At 42.9% G+C, this 16,763-nt stretch overlaps 1 protein-coding gene across 2 annotated transcripts in view; it reads left to right on the forward strand.

Moving 5' to 3' along the window:
• LOC146809601 (uncharacterized) overlaps nucleotides 1–16,763 on the forward strand; it is a 177,867-nt gene that overhangs the window by 47,650 nt on the left and 113,454 nt on the right. For both annotated transcript variants that reach the window (XM_085616440.1, XM_085616441.1), the window contains exons 2-3: nucleotides 4,325–4,437; nucleotides 14,671–14,805. In XM_085616440.1, the coding sequence (XP_085472566.1) occupies nucleotides 4,325–4,437; nucleotides 14,671–14,805 (248 nt within the window). The remainder of the gene's footprint in view (nucleotides 1–4,324; nucleotides 4,438–14,670; nucleotides 14,806–16,763) is intronic.

Consider the following 16,763-nt stretch of genomic DNA (forward strand, 5'->3'; position numbering starts at 1 on the left):
TTTCAGTTGAGGTTCCACAGATGCCCTTGTGAGTTTTTGGGACTAATGCTTTTTGCCATGATGTAATGGTGCGCTCAGTGTATGAATGATACCCAAGATCGAGGTTGGAGGTAACCTGCCAGAGAGCAGTGTGAATCTTAGGGCTTCTCTAAAGTATTCTACTGTCCTTTAAAAGACAGAGGGCTCCTCGATGGTGCCAGGACAACCTTTGCTCCTCTTCCAGCTTAACTCATCCTTAGAAGTGTTACCCGACCCCTTGAGAAGGAGCTGAGTGAGCACGGCCCTCTCTTTTGTGCCTTTGTTTTGGGTGTCCCGGACCTAGATAGAGCTCCCTGCTCCTGTCCTCCTTCATAATGATAATAGAGGACAGATAGGGTGGAGTGGCTAGTCTGGAAGTAAGATGGGAAAGTCAGCACCTGCATGAAACCGACCCCAGAGTTGGACCTGTGGAATACACGATCTATGACCACAAAGTATAAGGCAGAAGCCATCGGAATTTGCATCAGAATTTATTATTCACCAGTGCCACGGAGGCCTTCACCCCTGCTTCTGATGGAGAAGAGGAACAGGAGGCAGACAGAGTATTGAGTCCTGGTCAGTGCTTGACCTAGGACAGTTGCTAGTAGCTAGTGAACCGTCAAGAGAGGAGTTCTCTCCGGCACAAAAGGAGTCCCCTACTGTGGTGGGCCTGCAGAAGGTGGTCCACGGCAGATTGTCACTGGAGAGGTCGACAAACTCTGCATGATGTAAGGGGAAGGGCCTACTGTACAATGAGCTTGTGGACCCAGAACTCTGTGCCAGCAAAAGGCTGGTAGCCCAGCAGACACACAGGAACTTCTTTTTGTAATCATTGCGGTACCATTAGCCATGCACCTGGGGATTAAAAACAAAGACCGGTTAGAGCCTTTGTTCCTCTGGCCAGTTCTGGGTCAAGAGGTAGAGATGGTTGTCTAGTGAGTGACATGTCTGGAGGCCAACCCAAGTAACTGATGTTGCCTGTACTGTTGGTAAGTGAGATGTTTGAGAAGGTTGGCACAGACATTGTCTGCCCATTTGGTTCGCCCTGCCTCAAGCATATCATGGTTGTGGTGAAACATGCACCCGGTGCACCAAAGTGATGGCTCAAAGGTAGTGGCTAAGACCCTCCTTGAGATCCTGTCCCACGTTGTATTTCCTAGAAGTGTGACAATTGACAGAGGGACTAATTGTATCTCCTTATACATGAGGGCTATATGAGAGCACATAGGAGTAATCTACCACTTCTCCATTGTATCCCACCCCAAAATAATGGGTTGGTGGATTTCTTCCCTAGATCTTCGACCTCAACAAGATCACTGTTGTGAATGAGCTGAGCTCTTTACTTTGCTTGTGTGATTTGAGCATACGATCAGAGGAACATCTCACAAGAGACGGCTTGGTATCCCTCCGCCCCAGGTCAACCCAGGCAACTACTGCTTCTGACCCCCATCATCAGCCTGCCTGTCCTGACTGGCTGCACTCAACTGCGCTGCCAGAGAACAGTACAAGAGACCGCAAGGCCAGTGGCAGACGCTACTGCACACCAGTGAATGCATGTGATCCTGCACATTGGCGAGTACGGTGCCCCAGTTTGCCGGCAGCATCATGCTGGGGAAAAAGGGGGCGTTGAACCCACAAAATCCAGAAGTACTCCGTACACGTGAAGTTGCAGGGAGATAGGAGTAAATGATACATCCCATGGCAGTCACACAGGGAACCCCGAGGCAACTGCACTACCTGCTTTAGTCTCTTAGTAACAAACACCCTGGGGGAGAAAGTGAAAGGAGATTGTAACACTCAAGCCTCGGGCTTTCACACAGATATCTTTGTGCTTCCTGCAAAGACCTGGGAGTGACTGCCAAAAGGAGTATTACCACAGGGACACTGGTGTATGGTAATTGCATCATTCTACATTTCATGTTTAGTATTCAGCCTGCAGTCATGGCATAAGTAGCTCACTCAGTAAATTATTTAATATAAAATCCGCATTAAATGTCAACCAGTAGTGCTTGGACATTCCTCAGTCTCCATCTGTTCATGCGCATTCAAACTTCTAAAATGCTACCTTCAAATAAGTCAGAAACGTCATACAGAAAGCTTGTGATGCGAGAATCGCGGAAACAGCAAGTACCTGGATCGTTGACAGTCCTAGAAATAGTCCACTTATTTTTCTTTGCTGATAAAGTATGGTCTGTAATTGATATTTACAGACATCTTTCTTGGTCTTTTTTGATTTCTTCAGGATAGCTTTACAGAGTGGGCATCATAGTTACTCATCCAATAGCTTCCAGTCCTTTTTTTTATCCCTTTTTTTAAGACTAGAAGAGTACTTGCACAGTGGGGTTTTTTATTTGTAACATTGTTTTCCTAATGTTTTTTTCTGGCAAAACCTTATTAGTTACATTTTGTATCAACTCATGAAAATCAATATAGGAGATTGATATCGCTCTCTCTGTCCGGAGGGGTCTCCCAAGTTCAAAATAAGTGAGTCGCAGCTTGGCCTCTGCTTTAACCAGCACAGGTCTCCTGGAGACACGTCCCTTTTCAATGTGCCTAGATACACAACATAAAATCCAATTATAGTCTACCAAGCCAATTATTTAAGATGTTGGCAACATCTGCTCCGAGATCAGGAATCAAATCCAATGTATGACTCCCTGTGTGAGCTGGACCAGTAGCGAAACCTTGCGCATGTTCTGTCAAATCTTTGGCTGTGCTCAGCCATATAACAAAATCGCCAGTCACTAGAAGCGGACTAGAGCAAAGCTTGGCCAGAAAATTTAGTTTTGCACCCAGTCTGCCTGCAGATCACCTTTATAGAGAGGGTCCTTTATGATTAGGTTTTAAAGTTTAGCACCAGAGATTTGCGCTTCAGTGAGGAAGGGAGGTCACCCAAAAAGGATACAAAATAATTCCATAAGATTACAGCGATGCCATCTCCTCCTTTTTTATACTGACAAGCATGACAGCTAACTGATGAGTCCAATTCAAATGGTCGGCCCGGAGTATTCCCCATAACCAAGAGAACATCGAGCTACATACATAGCATCAACACATGTATCTTCTGTGCATGTTTCGGGATGCACAAGTGCTTAGCAGCATTCAATTGATAGAATTTGCTTTCACCTTCACCTCAAATACTTTAATATCAAGTTTCAAGAGTGGTACCATACATTCCTCTCCAAAAGAAGACAAGAAAAATGCAATTCGGGGCTCCTGTAAAAAAAATTCACCCCCTATTTCTGAAAATTACTGCACATTACCTGGCTTTAGTCAATTCGATACAGGTCCAGCCGACTTGCCTTTTCTGCCTGCCGACACACTCACTTAGTGCATCTGCTACAGAACACACAGATCTTTTTTCTTTGTTTGGTCTTTTGTCTGTTTTTTTAATGCTCTATGCCCAAGGGAGCATCTTCCTGGAGTATCCGAGGGCTAGAACACAAACACTGACCTAAACTTCCCAAGATGGAACTACAAAAAGTCACAGAAGTAACTAGTGTGTTAAAGAACGAACAGGCAGACTTCATAGTAGTCTATCTTAGGGTAGGAGGGGGTGAGCTGGGGAGGGCAAAGACATAATCAGTCATTAAAACCTGAGAGTACAACACTTCATTTTGAGGGGTTTCTGGTTCAAAGTTTTAATAAAAGCTCACAAACTCCAGAATTCTCATGGAACTTCTAGTCTTGTGACCTTAAATAGGCGGGGATCTCAAGAGTGCCTGAGGTCCTACATGCTTCAATCTATTGTGCAAGTTCCACATAAAGATGACTAGGTACTAATATGGTGAAGAGTGTGTTTGTCCTAAATTGTAATTTAACTAGTTTAGTCTGTACTTTTATGGCTTTTCGAATTGGCCGAATAAAGTTTATGACTGACTATAACTGGGTACTATTGTACTGAAACCTAAACAGAGTGGAGTGCTACTTGGAGGATGTTGATGTGGTACCCACCACTTTTTAATGCTGCCACATTTTTAGATATCAAGTGTGTTCACAGCTACACCTGCTATAGGCTCTCCGATTCAAGGTATAATGCTATAATTGAAATAAAAGTGCACTCCACAGGGATGTATTGTACTGTAAGTGCGTGTAATGTTGTTTTTAGTGTTTAAATCTTTAAAGTGAATCCTGAGTCTCTTTATAAGGTATATTATGGGTGGGAACATTTATTGATATATTTTTGTGACAGAGGTATTGTGCATTTTCTATAGGAACCCTAGATTAGAAAGACTGAGAAGACTTTGGACTCTAAACATGGAAATTTGTTCATCAGGAATAATATGTGAACCTTTTTTTTTTCCAGCACTTGCGGCAGATGTCAAGACTAAGGAGCTAAATTTCAGTTGTGAGGATCGGAGAATTGAGCTACCTCAAGCCGACGTAACCCATGCTAAGGAGATTGACTGGCTCCAAGACGTAAGATAATTTCCTTTTTCTTTTGAGGTAAAAGTTAGCAGAGGGCACCTTCCAAAACTGAAAAGAGCCTTAAAGTGGGCAAAACGAAGGGTTGCACATTATGAATCGTGATTTCAACTGTATGCTGTATACCAATAACATTTAACAGATATACACACAAAAACAAGTCCATACGTGAAATCATTGCATTCCTAAAGTGTGACTTTCCCAAGAAAAATGCAAAATCAAAGTATCTCTCTAGAGGGTGATTAACTGACTGAACAGAACTGCCTAGTCTCTGGGAGGTATGTGAAGATGGACTTCAGTCCTTCTCTTGTGTACACAGGAGAGGATGTCTGCACTGTGCATTGTACAACATGACAGCAGTTGGCTAAGATACATTTTTTCCATATTATATATTAGAAATAAGTTGGATTTAAATTTTCAGTAACCACCAGAATCCTAGAAAAAGATGTTTGGGGGTTTCCTGGTAGTGAGTTCAGCGAATGCATGTTGTCCCGTGTCAGGTGTGGATAGTTCATCCAATCTTGTTTTTCATAACCTATTTGTACTGACAGCTTTGCCTTACATGCTAGGACTACAGCATTGCAAGTACCATAATCTGTCTTTCTAATTATTTGGTGATTTAGTGGTTCGGCATCAAGTTAATATATAGAGGTCACTAGGCTAGAAACAGATAAACAGACACCCACCCTGTCCTTCTCACGGTCCTTTGTAGAAGCCACAAATGAGTACTATGCTTTTTTTGTATGCCGAGGACGGTGACCTTCATATTACACTAGAAAAACGCGCCAACAAAATGGACAGACTTGCTGCAGAGAAGAGTATCCAACAAAGAGAATGGAGAAAGATGGATTCTATAAAATTAAATAAGGCAAAATGCAAAGAATCTGATTTAGACATACTTTTGAACATTTAAGAAACACTTTGCCTCTATAGTATGAGATATTAACAATGTCGAAAAGTTAGCATTTTAGTAATAGAAAAATGAAACTGTGCCTATCGGTAAATCAATGTACTTGACTGGATTTAAAGACCAACCCATGTACACTGACTACACTGGAAAATGTTTTATGTTGTTTAAATGTACCTTTTTAGTGTGCCTTTCTCCTCATTTTAGCTATGTGGAGGTGTACCATGGCACAGCTGTCTCAAAAGGTAAACGTATGGACCAATTGTATGTCATTCTTCCTCTTTGTTGTAGTTTGTATTGATGGTTGTGCTTCCTCTTTCAGTGGGTGGCTGAGGTCGATGCGTACGATGGGCATAGGTACAATGTTGTGCAGTGTTGTGATTCCATGTTTGCATGGTGATTTTGGCCAGTGGGAATGTGCTGCTGTTCAATTGAGTTATTCTAAATGCACATGGTCCTATTTTTTGCTCTACCTTCCTTTGTCATTTTTTTTGCTGACCTCTGTACATAAGGATTTGTTGCATAGGTTGTTTATTGCACGTGAGTTGTTTGTGTGTGTTTGGTGTTGTAAACGTCATTGGCTTAATTTAGATTTTGCAGTGCTTGTATTCCACATGTGAGAAAATAATGCATAGGTTTGAGCTGGTGAACAACTATTCCTATTAGTTCAGTTGATGTGTTTGCATGCAGGTGTAGACAAATTTAAGCCTCCATTCCCATTTCTGTTGCTCATTTCTAGGTAACTGTCTCATCCTTGTGTTTTTGTATAAAAGTGCCTTTACAAAAGCATGGCGATGATGTAGACGTCTGCTCCACGCTCCATTAGGCCAATTCATAATGCCATTGTTTACGCTTTTGCCTTTTCCTGATCTTTTCTGGCAGTTTAGGTGCAAGTAATTGAGAATCAGAATTTGGAGGAGGCCTGAAAAGGGCACCCCTCTCTCCCTTCAGTTCAGTGGTTTGCATGCACATTTGAGGTCGCCAGGCATTGGCAGATTAAAATCATGTTAAAGACTGTTGGGACTGATTAGCAAAGTAATTGCATTTATTTAGCACTTACTACCCCTAATGAGGCATTGCAGCGCTTTTCGGGGAGGTGCACACTAGTCTGGAAAGCAAGGTGGCTTAGTAGAGGGAAAATATAGATTGCTATTAGGAGTGGTGGACATGTGCGCCTATTAGTTGGATGAATAGGATAAAGGAGGGAAGAGTTCTGAAAGCGTTTTTTGGGAGTTTATAGTAGTATTTGAGGTTTGGGATGAGTCCGAGAGTGGAGGTAGTGGGATAGTTCGAAAGAGGTTTAGGATGAGTCCTACAGTAGTGATTTGGAGAGGGTTGTAAAGGGTTTTGTTTCCCTCTGCGGTAGGTGGAAACTATATAAATACATACCCACACATAAAAAGTATACATACTTCGAGATGTTAACATATTATGCATATGCACAATGGTTAACGGATTGTTTTGGGAAATGACTCACTGTTTGTATGTGTTGAAGACAGCATGTGTGCAGGACTGTATGGGTGGATGAGTGTGTGCATGGGTGTGTTAGTGAGTGAATGACTGTCTCAATAGTGTCTCTATGAGTAACTACATATGTTTTAAACTAGTATATGTGACTATTGGTGTATATAAGTGAGTATATGTGAGAGTGAGAGATTGAAAGAGTTCCTGTATGAATAAGTATGTGTTTCTATAAGTGATTGTTAAAAAGACTAAGTATGTGTAAGTTTCTGTAGCAGTAAGTGTGGTGGTGTGTGTATAACTGTATATGCAGGTAAACGGATGTTTGATTCTTTATTAGCATGAGTGACTATGTGTGTGAGTAACTTTATGGATGAGTGGCGTTGTGTAACAGGATGTATAGGTGTATGAGTACATATGATGCGTGAGTACATGTATGAGTGACTGTATAGGACTGTTGGTGAATGAGTGGATGTGGATCTTACAATTACTGAATAGGTTGTTGTAACTGGTATTGGTATGTCCATTATTTTGAAAATTTTAATTTCTATTTTTGAATGTGTGTATCAAAGGTTATATTAGGGGGAGAGGAGGTCTGCCACTCTATCACAAGGATGATGTCATCAGTGATGTCACTGACCATGTCATGAGTGATGTAATATGTGACGTCATCAGCAGTGCATTGCGGGCGCGCGAGTTATAGTTAGCTGAACTAACTATAACAGGGGAATTTCTATGGTTTTGTACGAGTGAAAAGTCCAGCTAACTATAACGCCCCTGAAACCTATGGTTTTTTCAGTGAATTTCTAAGGTTTTTTAAATGCTAATTCCTAGCTATAACGTGCCTGAAACCTATGTTTTTTTCAGTGAATTTCAAAGGTTTTTAAAATTTCTAGCTATGCCTACAGAGATAGGACATGTAAAGAAAGAAGGAAAAACGCACAGAAAGAAAAAAAAGAAATGCAGAAAGAAGCAACAGAAGTCCTCAAAGTGCAGGAAGAAGTATAACGTGCAGAAAGAACAAACAGAAGAGCAGAAACAAGCCTTGTTGCAAAATCATCCTGTACCCTCAACTTTTTCAGACGGATACTGGTGGTAACTGAGTCTGACTAACCAGTCCTAGAGCCAGTGCTATGTTAAGACACTCAGAATACAGTGAAAACACCTACATACACTAGGGCACACTATGCGTTGGGGTCCCCCTGTGATTAGCATGACCTCCTCTGTAAGCCCCTAGTATATAATAGGGCAGGGGATTAAAACTACCTCTTAAAACGCACCACAGGGCGTGTTTGAACACGTCACCTCATGCCCCGTCCCCTCCCTTCCCCACTGTGTAAACACGCCCTGTAGCCGTTTTAAGTTGGGAGATTAAGTCCCCTTGAATCCTGAGGGTCCCTAGGGTCCAACTAGACCACTAGGTAGCTCCAGTAAGCGCCACAGAGCTGCGTTGCAGAGAGGTGTAAAAAGTGGCACGGCCTGCACCACCTCTCTGCAACGCAGAGCAGTGGGGCTTACTGGAAGCACCTGGTGGGCTAGTTGGACCCCAGGGTCCCTCAGGATTGAAAGGGAATTATTTCCCCAACTTAAAAATGCGCCACAGGGCCTGTGGGCGTTCTGAGTTGAGAGATTAAGTCCCCTTGAATCCTAAGGGTCCCTAGGGTCAAACTAGCCCACTAGGTACCTCCAGTAAGCGCCACAGAGCTGCGTTGCATGGAGGTGTAAAAAGGGGCGTGGCCTCAGAACACCTGTCTGCAGCGCAGCTCCCTGGCGCATACTGGAGATACCTGTTGGGCTAGTTGGCCCTCAGGGACCCTCAGTATTGAAGGGGAATTAATTCCTCAACGTACAACTGGTCAGGGGGCGCGTTTGCAGAGTGCTGCAAGGAGGGGGCGTGGCCTCCGGCGCGATGCCGGTCTTTTATTTATTTATTTTTAAGAAGGAGGGCTGTGTGGCCCCCTTTCTTTTTCTAATTTATTAGCCCTGGGGACCCCATCCCCCAGGGCCTGCACCCCAATTTTTTTTGTTGAAAAAAATTAATTTGGCCCTCCCAAGGCCTTAATCGGCCCCGGGGACCCCAACCCCCAGGTCATGGCCTTTTTTAAATTTTTTTATTCTTTAGGAGGGGGGCTGTGTTGCCCCCTCCTCAGGCCACTTATGGCCCCGGGGACCCCATCCCCCGGTGCCGGCCTTTGTTTTTTATTTTTAAAAAAATATATATATTTATAGAAACACCTAGGACATGCTGGACAAACCGTATGTACCTATCACCATGACGATTTGCGTGATATTCATTAAAAGGCGACTATGCATACAATGAATCCACGTAGAATGTATTCACACCGCTAGTGAAGCTCTGACATGTCTGACACCCTACCGTGCCTAATCCCGGCGCCCCCACTGGTGGGTACTCTCCAAGTAGACACCCTTGTCGTTTATTTATACAAACATGGGTAGCTATTGACGGGCACATTTAATACACATGCACACCAAGCCATTCAAAGGGGATTCGACAAAAATTCGACCAAACTATGCAAGAAACCCCCTCACGAATTATAAAACACACATCCACCGCCGGATGTGTAATACTTTTTATTTTACTCTCTGGAAAGGAGACAAACCTCACGTGAGAGTCACAGCGTGCTCCTGGCTGAGCCCAATGCTGTGTTACACCCACCAGTGCCCGCCGAGTGCCACACACCTCTGTGTTGTATTCCACCAGCTAGTGGGTATTCTATGACACTCTCTAGCCCATGTGCACTGTAACACCACCCCGTGAATATGTCATGCCACACTTGCCTTCGCAGGGGTTATATTGCCCCATCTAACGTGCCTTCCTCGATGCCTATGTTATAAAGCACAGCGCTATGCCATGCATATTACTATCTGGGATCCATATCTTTGTCACAGTGCATATGCAATGTTACACTACCCAGCACATATTTTATATTACAACTTTAGAGACTACTTAGGTTACACAACACTGCCCTGTGCATATTACACTCCAAGGCGCATATCACATAGCAAGCGCTAGTGCCTGTGCTATCTCGCGCTCTCCAATGAATCTGTCATTGCGCACAATGTATTGCATATTATATTTCACGCCCCGGTTCATCTTATATCACACTTTTTGGTGCATAGTTTATACCATATACTATATCTAGTTTTAATTTTCAATCGTGCTCTCAGGACTATGTTCTATATAACACTGCGTCCACCTACCCTTTTCACGGGCATTACATTTTGCGATGGGGGGTGGAGGGTCAGGGGATGTTTCTGCCAAGTGAGCCCGGAGTCACAGTCCCAAACGTCCTCTTCTTCCTGAATAAAAGTGAGATTATGCTGCATACTTGTTCATATTTTAAGTAGTTCACACAGACACACATTTTCAAAACAATAAAGTTCCTAATACCCACCTTCTATGAACAGTTAGCTTGCTGCCCCATCCCCCTCCTCCCTATCCTCTGTTGTCTGAATCCATGGACTAGCCTCCTCCCTCCTGCCATGCATGGTCTGATGTGCTGCCACTGCCCTGCATTTAGCATGATGTACCAGTCCACTCATCCTGCCCTCCATTGCCCAATTCTCTGGCCCATCATTGACCTCCTGCTTAGCCTCTGTGCTTTGCTTGCTGCCCCTATTCTCCTTCCCCCTGCCCTCCGATGTCTTTGTGCATGCCCCTGCTCCATCCTTTTTGACCACCATGTTCCATGGACCTGCCACTCCTATCTACTCTGGGTGTTCTGTTGAGCTGCCACTCCCCTACCACCTGCCTAGCATTGTCAGATGACTGTAACCTGTCCCTGCCACCTCCACCCTGCCTGTCCACATGCCATGCCCCTATCCCCTTCCTCCTGTCCTCCACGGTCCATTTTACTGCCACACCCGTCTGCCCTCCCTGCTCCTCCTGCCTGCCCCGCGCGGTCTGTTGTGAGGCCCCTTCCCCTGAACTCTCTTGTCTGTGCCCAGGTCCTGACCCTCCCTTCTATCCTCCATGGTCCTTTGTGCGTGCCCCTGCACCCTCCTTCTTGCCCATCATAGCCATTGTGCTGCCACTAACCCTCTCGCTTGCCATGCATGGTCTTCTGTGCTGCCATGGCCCCTCCCACCTTCCCTGTGTGGTCAGCTAGCTGCTCCTGACCCCCTCCCACCTTCCCTCCATGGTCTGTGTGTATGCCATCATAGTCTCACTGTTGCTCTCCATGGTGTGTCTTGTTTCTAGTGCCCATCCTGCCTGACCTCCATGGTCATCTTGCTGCTCCTGCCCTGCCCCCTTGCCCCCAGCCCTCTGTTACCATGTGCAGACCCCTATTCCCTCCCTCCTGGCTTGTCGGTTCCATTGTAATGCCCCTGATCCGTCCCTCATGCCCTTTATGGTCTGTTATGCTGCAGCTTTCTCTCCTGTCTGTCCATTATGGTCAGCTAGCTACCATTGCCTCTTTCCCCTCTGTTGTCTGTTGTCCATGTGCATGGTCCTGTCCCCTCCAAATTCCTTTCTATGGATTGTTGTGCTGCACTCCCGTCCCGCATGCCCTGTGTGGTGTATTGTGCTGCTGCAAACCCTGATGCCTGCCCTGTAGGGTCAGTTTGGTGCACCTCTCAAAGTCCCTCCTGTCCTCTATTATCCGAGTCCATGTCCCTACCCCAATTCCTCCTGCCTACCATGATCCAATGTACCATACTTGCGAACATTTTGAACTTGGTAAGAGGGAGATTTTGAAATAAAACTGGGGTATTGATTTTCCCCTTTGAGTTACATTGAAAAAGAGAAGATTGTAGACAGGAAACAGATCAAGTAAAGCCCATTTGAGCTTAAAAACATTGGACGTTTCCTGGCTGAAACGGGTCTGTTGGCATGTATGGTTGTATGACCACTGCCTCTTCCTTCTGCCCACAATGGTCTATTATATGGCCACAGCCTCTCTTGCCAGTCCTGTATTGTTGGTTTGTTGCCCCTGCCCCCCTTTCCACTGCCCTCCATAGTCTGTTGTGCTGCCACTGCCCTTCCTGCCTGCCTAGTGTGGTCAAATTGTTGCCTCTGCACTCTCCTACCTGCCTTCAATTTTCAGAGTCCGTGCCCCTGGCCTCTGCCTCTCAACAGTATCCCAATGAACAACTAGATTGCTAACATTCTATATTTATTACAAAAGTGTGGAATGCCTGACGTCATCTTGATGTAATCAAAACTGTAATGCCTAGAGCATTTCCTTTAGAAATTACATATATGAGAGGGTCTTATTTGCATCACAATTATGGTTAGTGCTCTAAAAAACTAAAATGAAGACATATTTTCTGAGTTTTCAAATAGCGACAAAGAACTTTTAAATCATTTGTAATCTTAGTTTTTTTATCCAGTTGACCACTTGATTAAATGTTGCATCCAAGGGAAGAGGGTGTGGTGTTACTTCCAGAGCTGCAGACTTTGCAACTGGGGAACCAGGTTGGAGTTTCTGCTTCAGCTCAACATTCTGTGATTCTGGTCAAATCACTTAATCTCCCCATGTCTACAACCAAAATGAATTTGATCTTGTGTGATGTAACCAATGTTCATGTAAAGCACTCCAATACCTGACAAGTCTGCACTATATAAAACTGCAAATACACACAAAATAAGTGTTTTGCACACTTCTGTCATTGGGCTACATTTGGGCTACATCAGGGTGATATTTGGGCTACATTTGGGCTCTTTTGCCTCTGGTGGCCATTTTAGGAGATTTATTTGTTAAGAAGTTTCCTAATTTCCTCATTTACTGCAGTCTCCTCAGTAGGAAATGCTTTCAGTTTTTTACTTTGATTCCATCAAGAAGGTATTCAGATATGTCACACATTTGCCATAAATTCTGAATGTTAGCACTCTAGTTGCTCATTAGATCACTGTAGTAAAGCTACTGCTCACCACAAAAGTCTGCTGCTGGTATTAAAAGTGCATGTTTCAGTCTGCATGTCAGAATGTTTTTATGAAATAAAAGAGGATTTCAGAAGTCAAAATGTGCCCTAGTTTTTCTTTCTGCAGCACTAATCATAATTTATATGGCAAAATGAACCCCCTCATTTTGTTCCGTGGTAAATTAAATGGTTTAAGTGTTACCACTTTATTCCAATCAAGATGGCTTCAGGTGTGCCATACTTTTGTCATAAGTAAGACTGTTAGCGCTCTAGTTGTACTTAAGAACACTCTGGGACATTCTGTCATTGGGCTATACTTGGGCTACATCTGGATGATATTTGGGCTACATTTGGGCTCTTTTGTCTCTGGTGGCCATCTTGGGAGATTTATTTGTTATGAAGTTTCCTAATTTCCTCATTTACTGCAGTCTCCTCAGTAGGAAATACTTTCAGTTTTTTACTTTGATTCCATCAAGAAGGCATTCAGATGTCACACATTTTCCATAAATTCTGAATGTTAGCACTCTAGTTGCTCATTAGATCACTGTAGTAAAGCTACTGCTCACCAGGCAAGTCTGCTGCTGGTATTCAAAGTGCATGTTTCAGTCTGCATGTCAGAATGTTTTTATGAAATAAAAGAGGATTTCAGAAGTCAAAATGTGCCCTAGTTTTTCTTTCTGCAGCACTAATCATAATTTATATGGCAAAATGAACCCCCTCATTTTGTTCCTTTGTAAATTAAATGTTTTAAGTGTTACCACTTTATTCCAATCAAGATGGCTTCAGGTGTGACATACTTTTGTCATAAGTAAGACTGTTAGCGCTCTAGTTGTTCTTTAGAGCACTTTGGGAAGCTGCAGTAGAACACAAAGGAATCAACTGACAGTCTCTGCCCTTGTTGGATGTACATGTTTTACTGAGAATGTCAGACTTCATTCTTACATGACTGAGAAAGATAATGTGAATTTACAGAAAATATGCTCTCAGTTTAGCTTATAGATCACCTTCCAAACCTCTGTGGGAAAAGTATGAGAAAATAGTTTTCTCTCAAACATGGTTTGTGAAATCACAGCAGAAGGCTTTTTCACATGGTAAAATCACCTTCGAACACACCACAATTCCTAAAATGAGTATGGTACCATCAACAAATTATTTATAATGTAACTAAAGTCTTAAAACCTTCTATTAACTGCAATGCTTGTAATTAGTTACTATCATGTATATTGGTCCCAAGATGGCTGCCAACACTTCTTGGATGAAGTACTGACAGCCAATCAGATCTCACGATGAGATGTGTGGTTAGGCTCCGCCCAGATATGTATGTGATTTTACTTTTGATTTTCTCAGGAACTACTGAACAGATTGACACCGTATATGCACACGGCACATGCCCGACCCGAGGACTACCTCTTTGCCAAATTTCAAGTAATTCTGTTCAGCCGTTCGGGCTGTACCTTGGACTAAAGGTCCCTATGGAAAACTGCATGGGGAAAACGCGTTTTGGGACCCCCCTTTTTTCTCAGCCCCCGCTTGACGAATCCCCCCGAGACTTTCAGACTTTCAGCGCCCCACCTATTTTGAAAATTTCACGAGGATTCGTCAACCGGCGCCAAAGTTATTCCAAATAGAATGTTGCGGATTTCCTATGGAAACACGGTCCTAACTATAACTATCTACTGGCGACCGCCAGTAGATAATATATATATATATATATATATATATATATATATATATATATATATATATATATATATATATATATATATATATATATATATATATATATATATAATCCTTTGCTGAAAAAAAATAGCTAAACTCTGAAAGCCTGCTCTCCGGCTATTTGCAGTTGTGTACCTTTTTCTGTATGTGTCCTCAAAAGGGATCCCCTTTGCCTTGCATGGTACTGTTCTAACGTTACTTCTGCCCACCTTTTTGGTAATGTGTAATTCACCCCATTTTCTCTTCCTTAGGACATCACCATTGCTCTAGTGGACCTGGTTAACATCAGTAACACTGGAAAGTTGTCGTGGGTGATAAAGGTTGACATTCACAGCATTACTCTCCCAAATTGTAAGGAGACGGTGTGCAAGATCCTTTACGGGAAGGTGAGCTTAGGAAACCGGTTTGGTGTGTAATGGTTACAATCCTTTAATGTGTGTATACATGTTACTAGAAAATGTATGAGTCGTGAGTGCCTCCCTGTGAATTAAAAAAAATCTGATGTCTGCAAAATAGACATTCTGGCCTAGAAGGACGTTTATATACTTCTAAAAAGGCTGTCATCTCACAAAAGCTATTGGCACCAATTGTGTGAGAGCCTGTGTTAGTGGCTGGGAATGGGTGTAAGATGTGTCTAATGGTAATTTTTCCCTCCTTTAGGACATTGTTGATTAAAACGTTTGCCTGCAGCAAGAGAACTTTGAGAAAAGTCAAACAATTTCTGTAGTTGACCTCTCCATCTTCTAGAACATGTTGCACATATCTTCCTAATATGCGACACAGCGTCAGTGTGCACAGAACATCATCTGTTAACAGTTGCTTTCCACAGCTGTAACCACAAACATCAGAGAGGGCTTTCTCTTTGATAGTACCCCTAGTGTCCATTCCTGCACTAATGTTGAGTACCACTTCAGTATAACTTGCTAGATATAATCTTAAAACAAATATTGGCAAGATGTTTCCTTAATGTATTATTATATGCAAACCCTGTCATACACAAATGTGTATAGATTTTTTGGGGGGGCATTTTCCATACAACCTGGCTGTTTCTTGGGCCCCTGTAGCTGTGCCCTATTACTTTGTGCACACGTTTCCGATGCTGCATGCCTGTTTTGCGTATTCGTTCTGGAACGTAGTTTTGGCAATGCCTGTTGTTGTGTTTGAGGTCTCTAGATTCAATCTCTACTTTAGCATAGGAAGAGTGCATTAGGATCGGGATTTTAAAAGAATCAGGAAGTGATCTGGCCAGGATGAGAGATTTAGAGATTTGTATGTGATGTTTCTTTATAAGTATTTGGTTCGCAGCCTTTTTCTGGTAAATGTTTTTTTAGGTTATTTAGGATATCAAGTAGGTGTTTAACATATAGAGCACCATCTTCAAAGATTAGCTCTTGACCTTTCCATTTATATACAGGGTGATGTGTAGTTTCCGTTTGTTGGTTATGGCAACCTGAGAATGTACATTTTTGCCCAGGAGGTATTTTTGTCTTCTTTGAGACTTGGAAATAAAAAAAAAAATAAGGTATTATCATTCCAACAGAGCATGTCCTTACTATTAAAAGAGAACTAAGTTTTAATGGATCCCAATATGATGCGGTGGGATTTGTTACAGATTAAGTTTTATCGGTTAGCCGTCAGGGCTTTTTCGAGTAGTTTCTGTGTAGGCCATATTGGGAAATAACATCTCCCAGTTATTGTTACATGCATCTTGGACTCTGACCTGATATATTTAAGCTATGGTTGCCATTATAATATTATGCAAAAACATTTTAGATATTGCATTTGATCAGGCCTGAAAATATCTTATAGGACCGTGTTCACTAACAACTAATAGTCTGTGAGTGTCCACTGGTGACAGTTGAGCTGTACATCCCCTTGCAGTTGGAACAGGACAAAAAGTTGACAATACACCTGTAGCTTGGTCAATACGTGTGTCACATTATTGATAAAGCAGAGGGATATCGAAATGTCATACTATCTACCTGACCACACTTACGCCTGTGGTCAATTCAGAGTATTATACAATATTTTCTAGTCCTGATCACACGGCACAACAATGACTAGGCTCGGTTAGCTTTCCCTACCCTCACTCACCTAAGGACAAGGAAAGTGATTAGCGATGGAACAAATATGACGCAGCCCCATAAAGGCAGGGACAGCGACAGGAGACAACACAGTACACATTCTACAGTTGAATGACCTTCCTCTGTAAGCATGGTCTTTATACTTGTTCAAACACCAATGATGAGACACATATGGCAGTCTATGATTTTTCAGTTCGCCCTCTTGTGCTCCTGTGAGGCACCTTTTTTTTCTACACTGTTTTCTTTTCCTGTCTATCTTT

This window comes from Triturus cristatus, chromosome 7 (genome assembly GCF_964204655.1).
Source record: "Triturus cristatus chromosome 7, aTriCri1.1, whole genome shotgun sequence".
Taxonomy (NCBI): domain Eukaryota; kingdom Metazoa; phylum Chordata; class Amphibia; order Caudata; family Salamandridae; genus Triturus; species Triturus cristatus.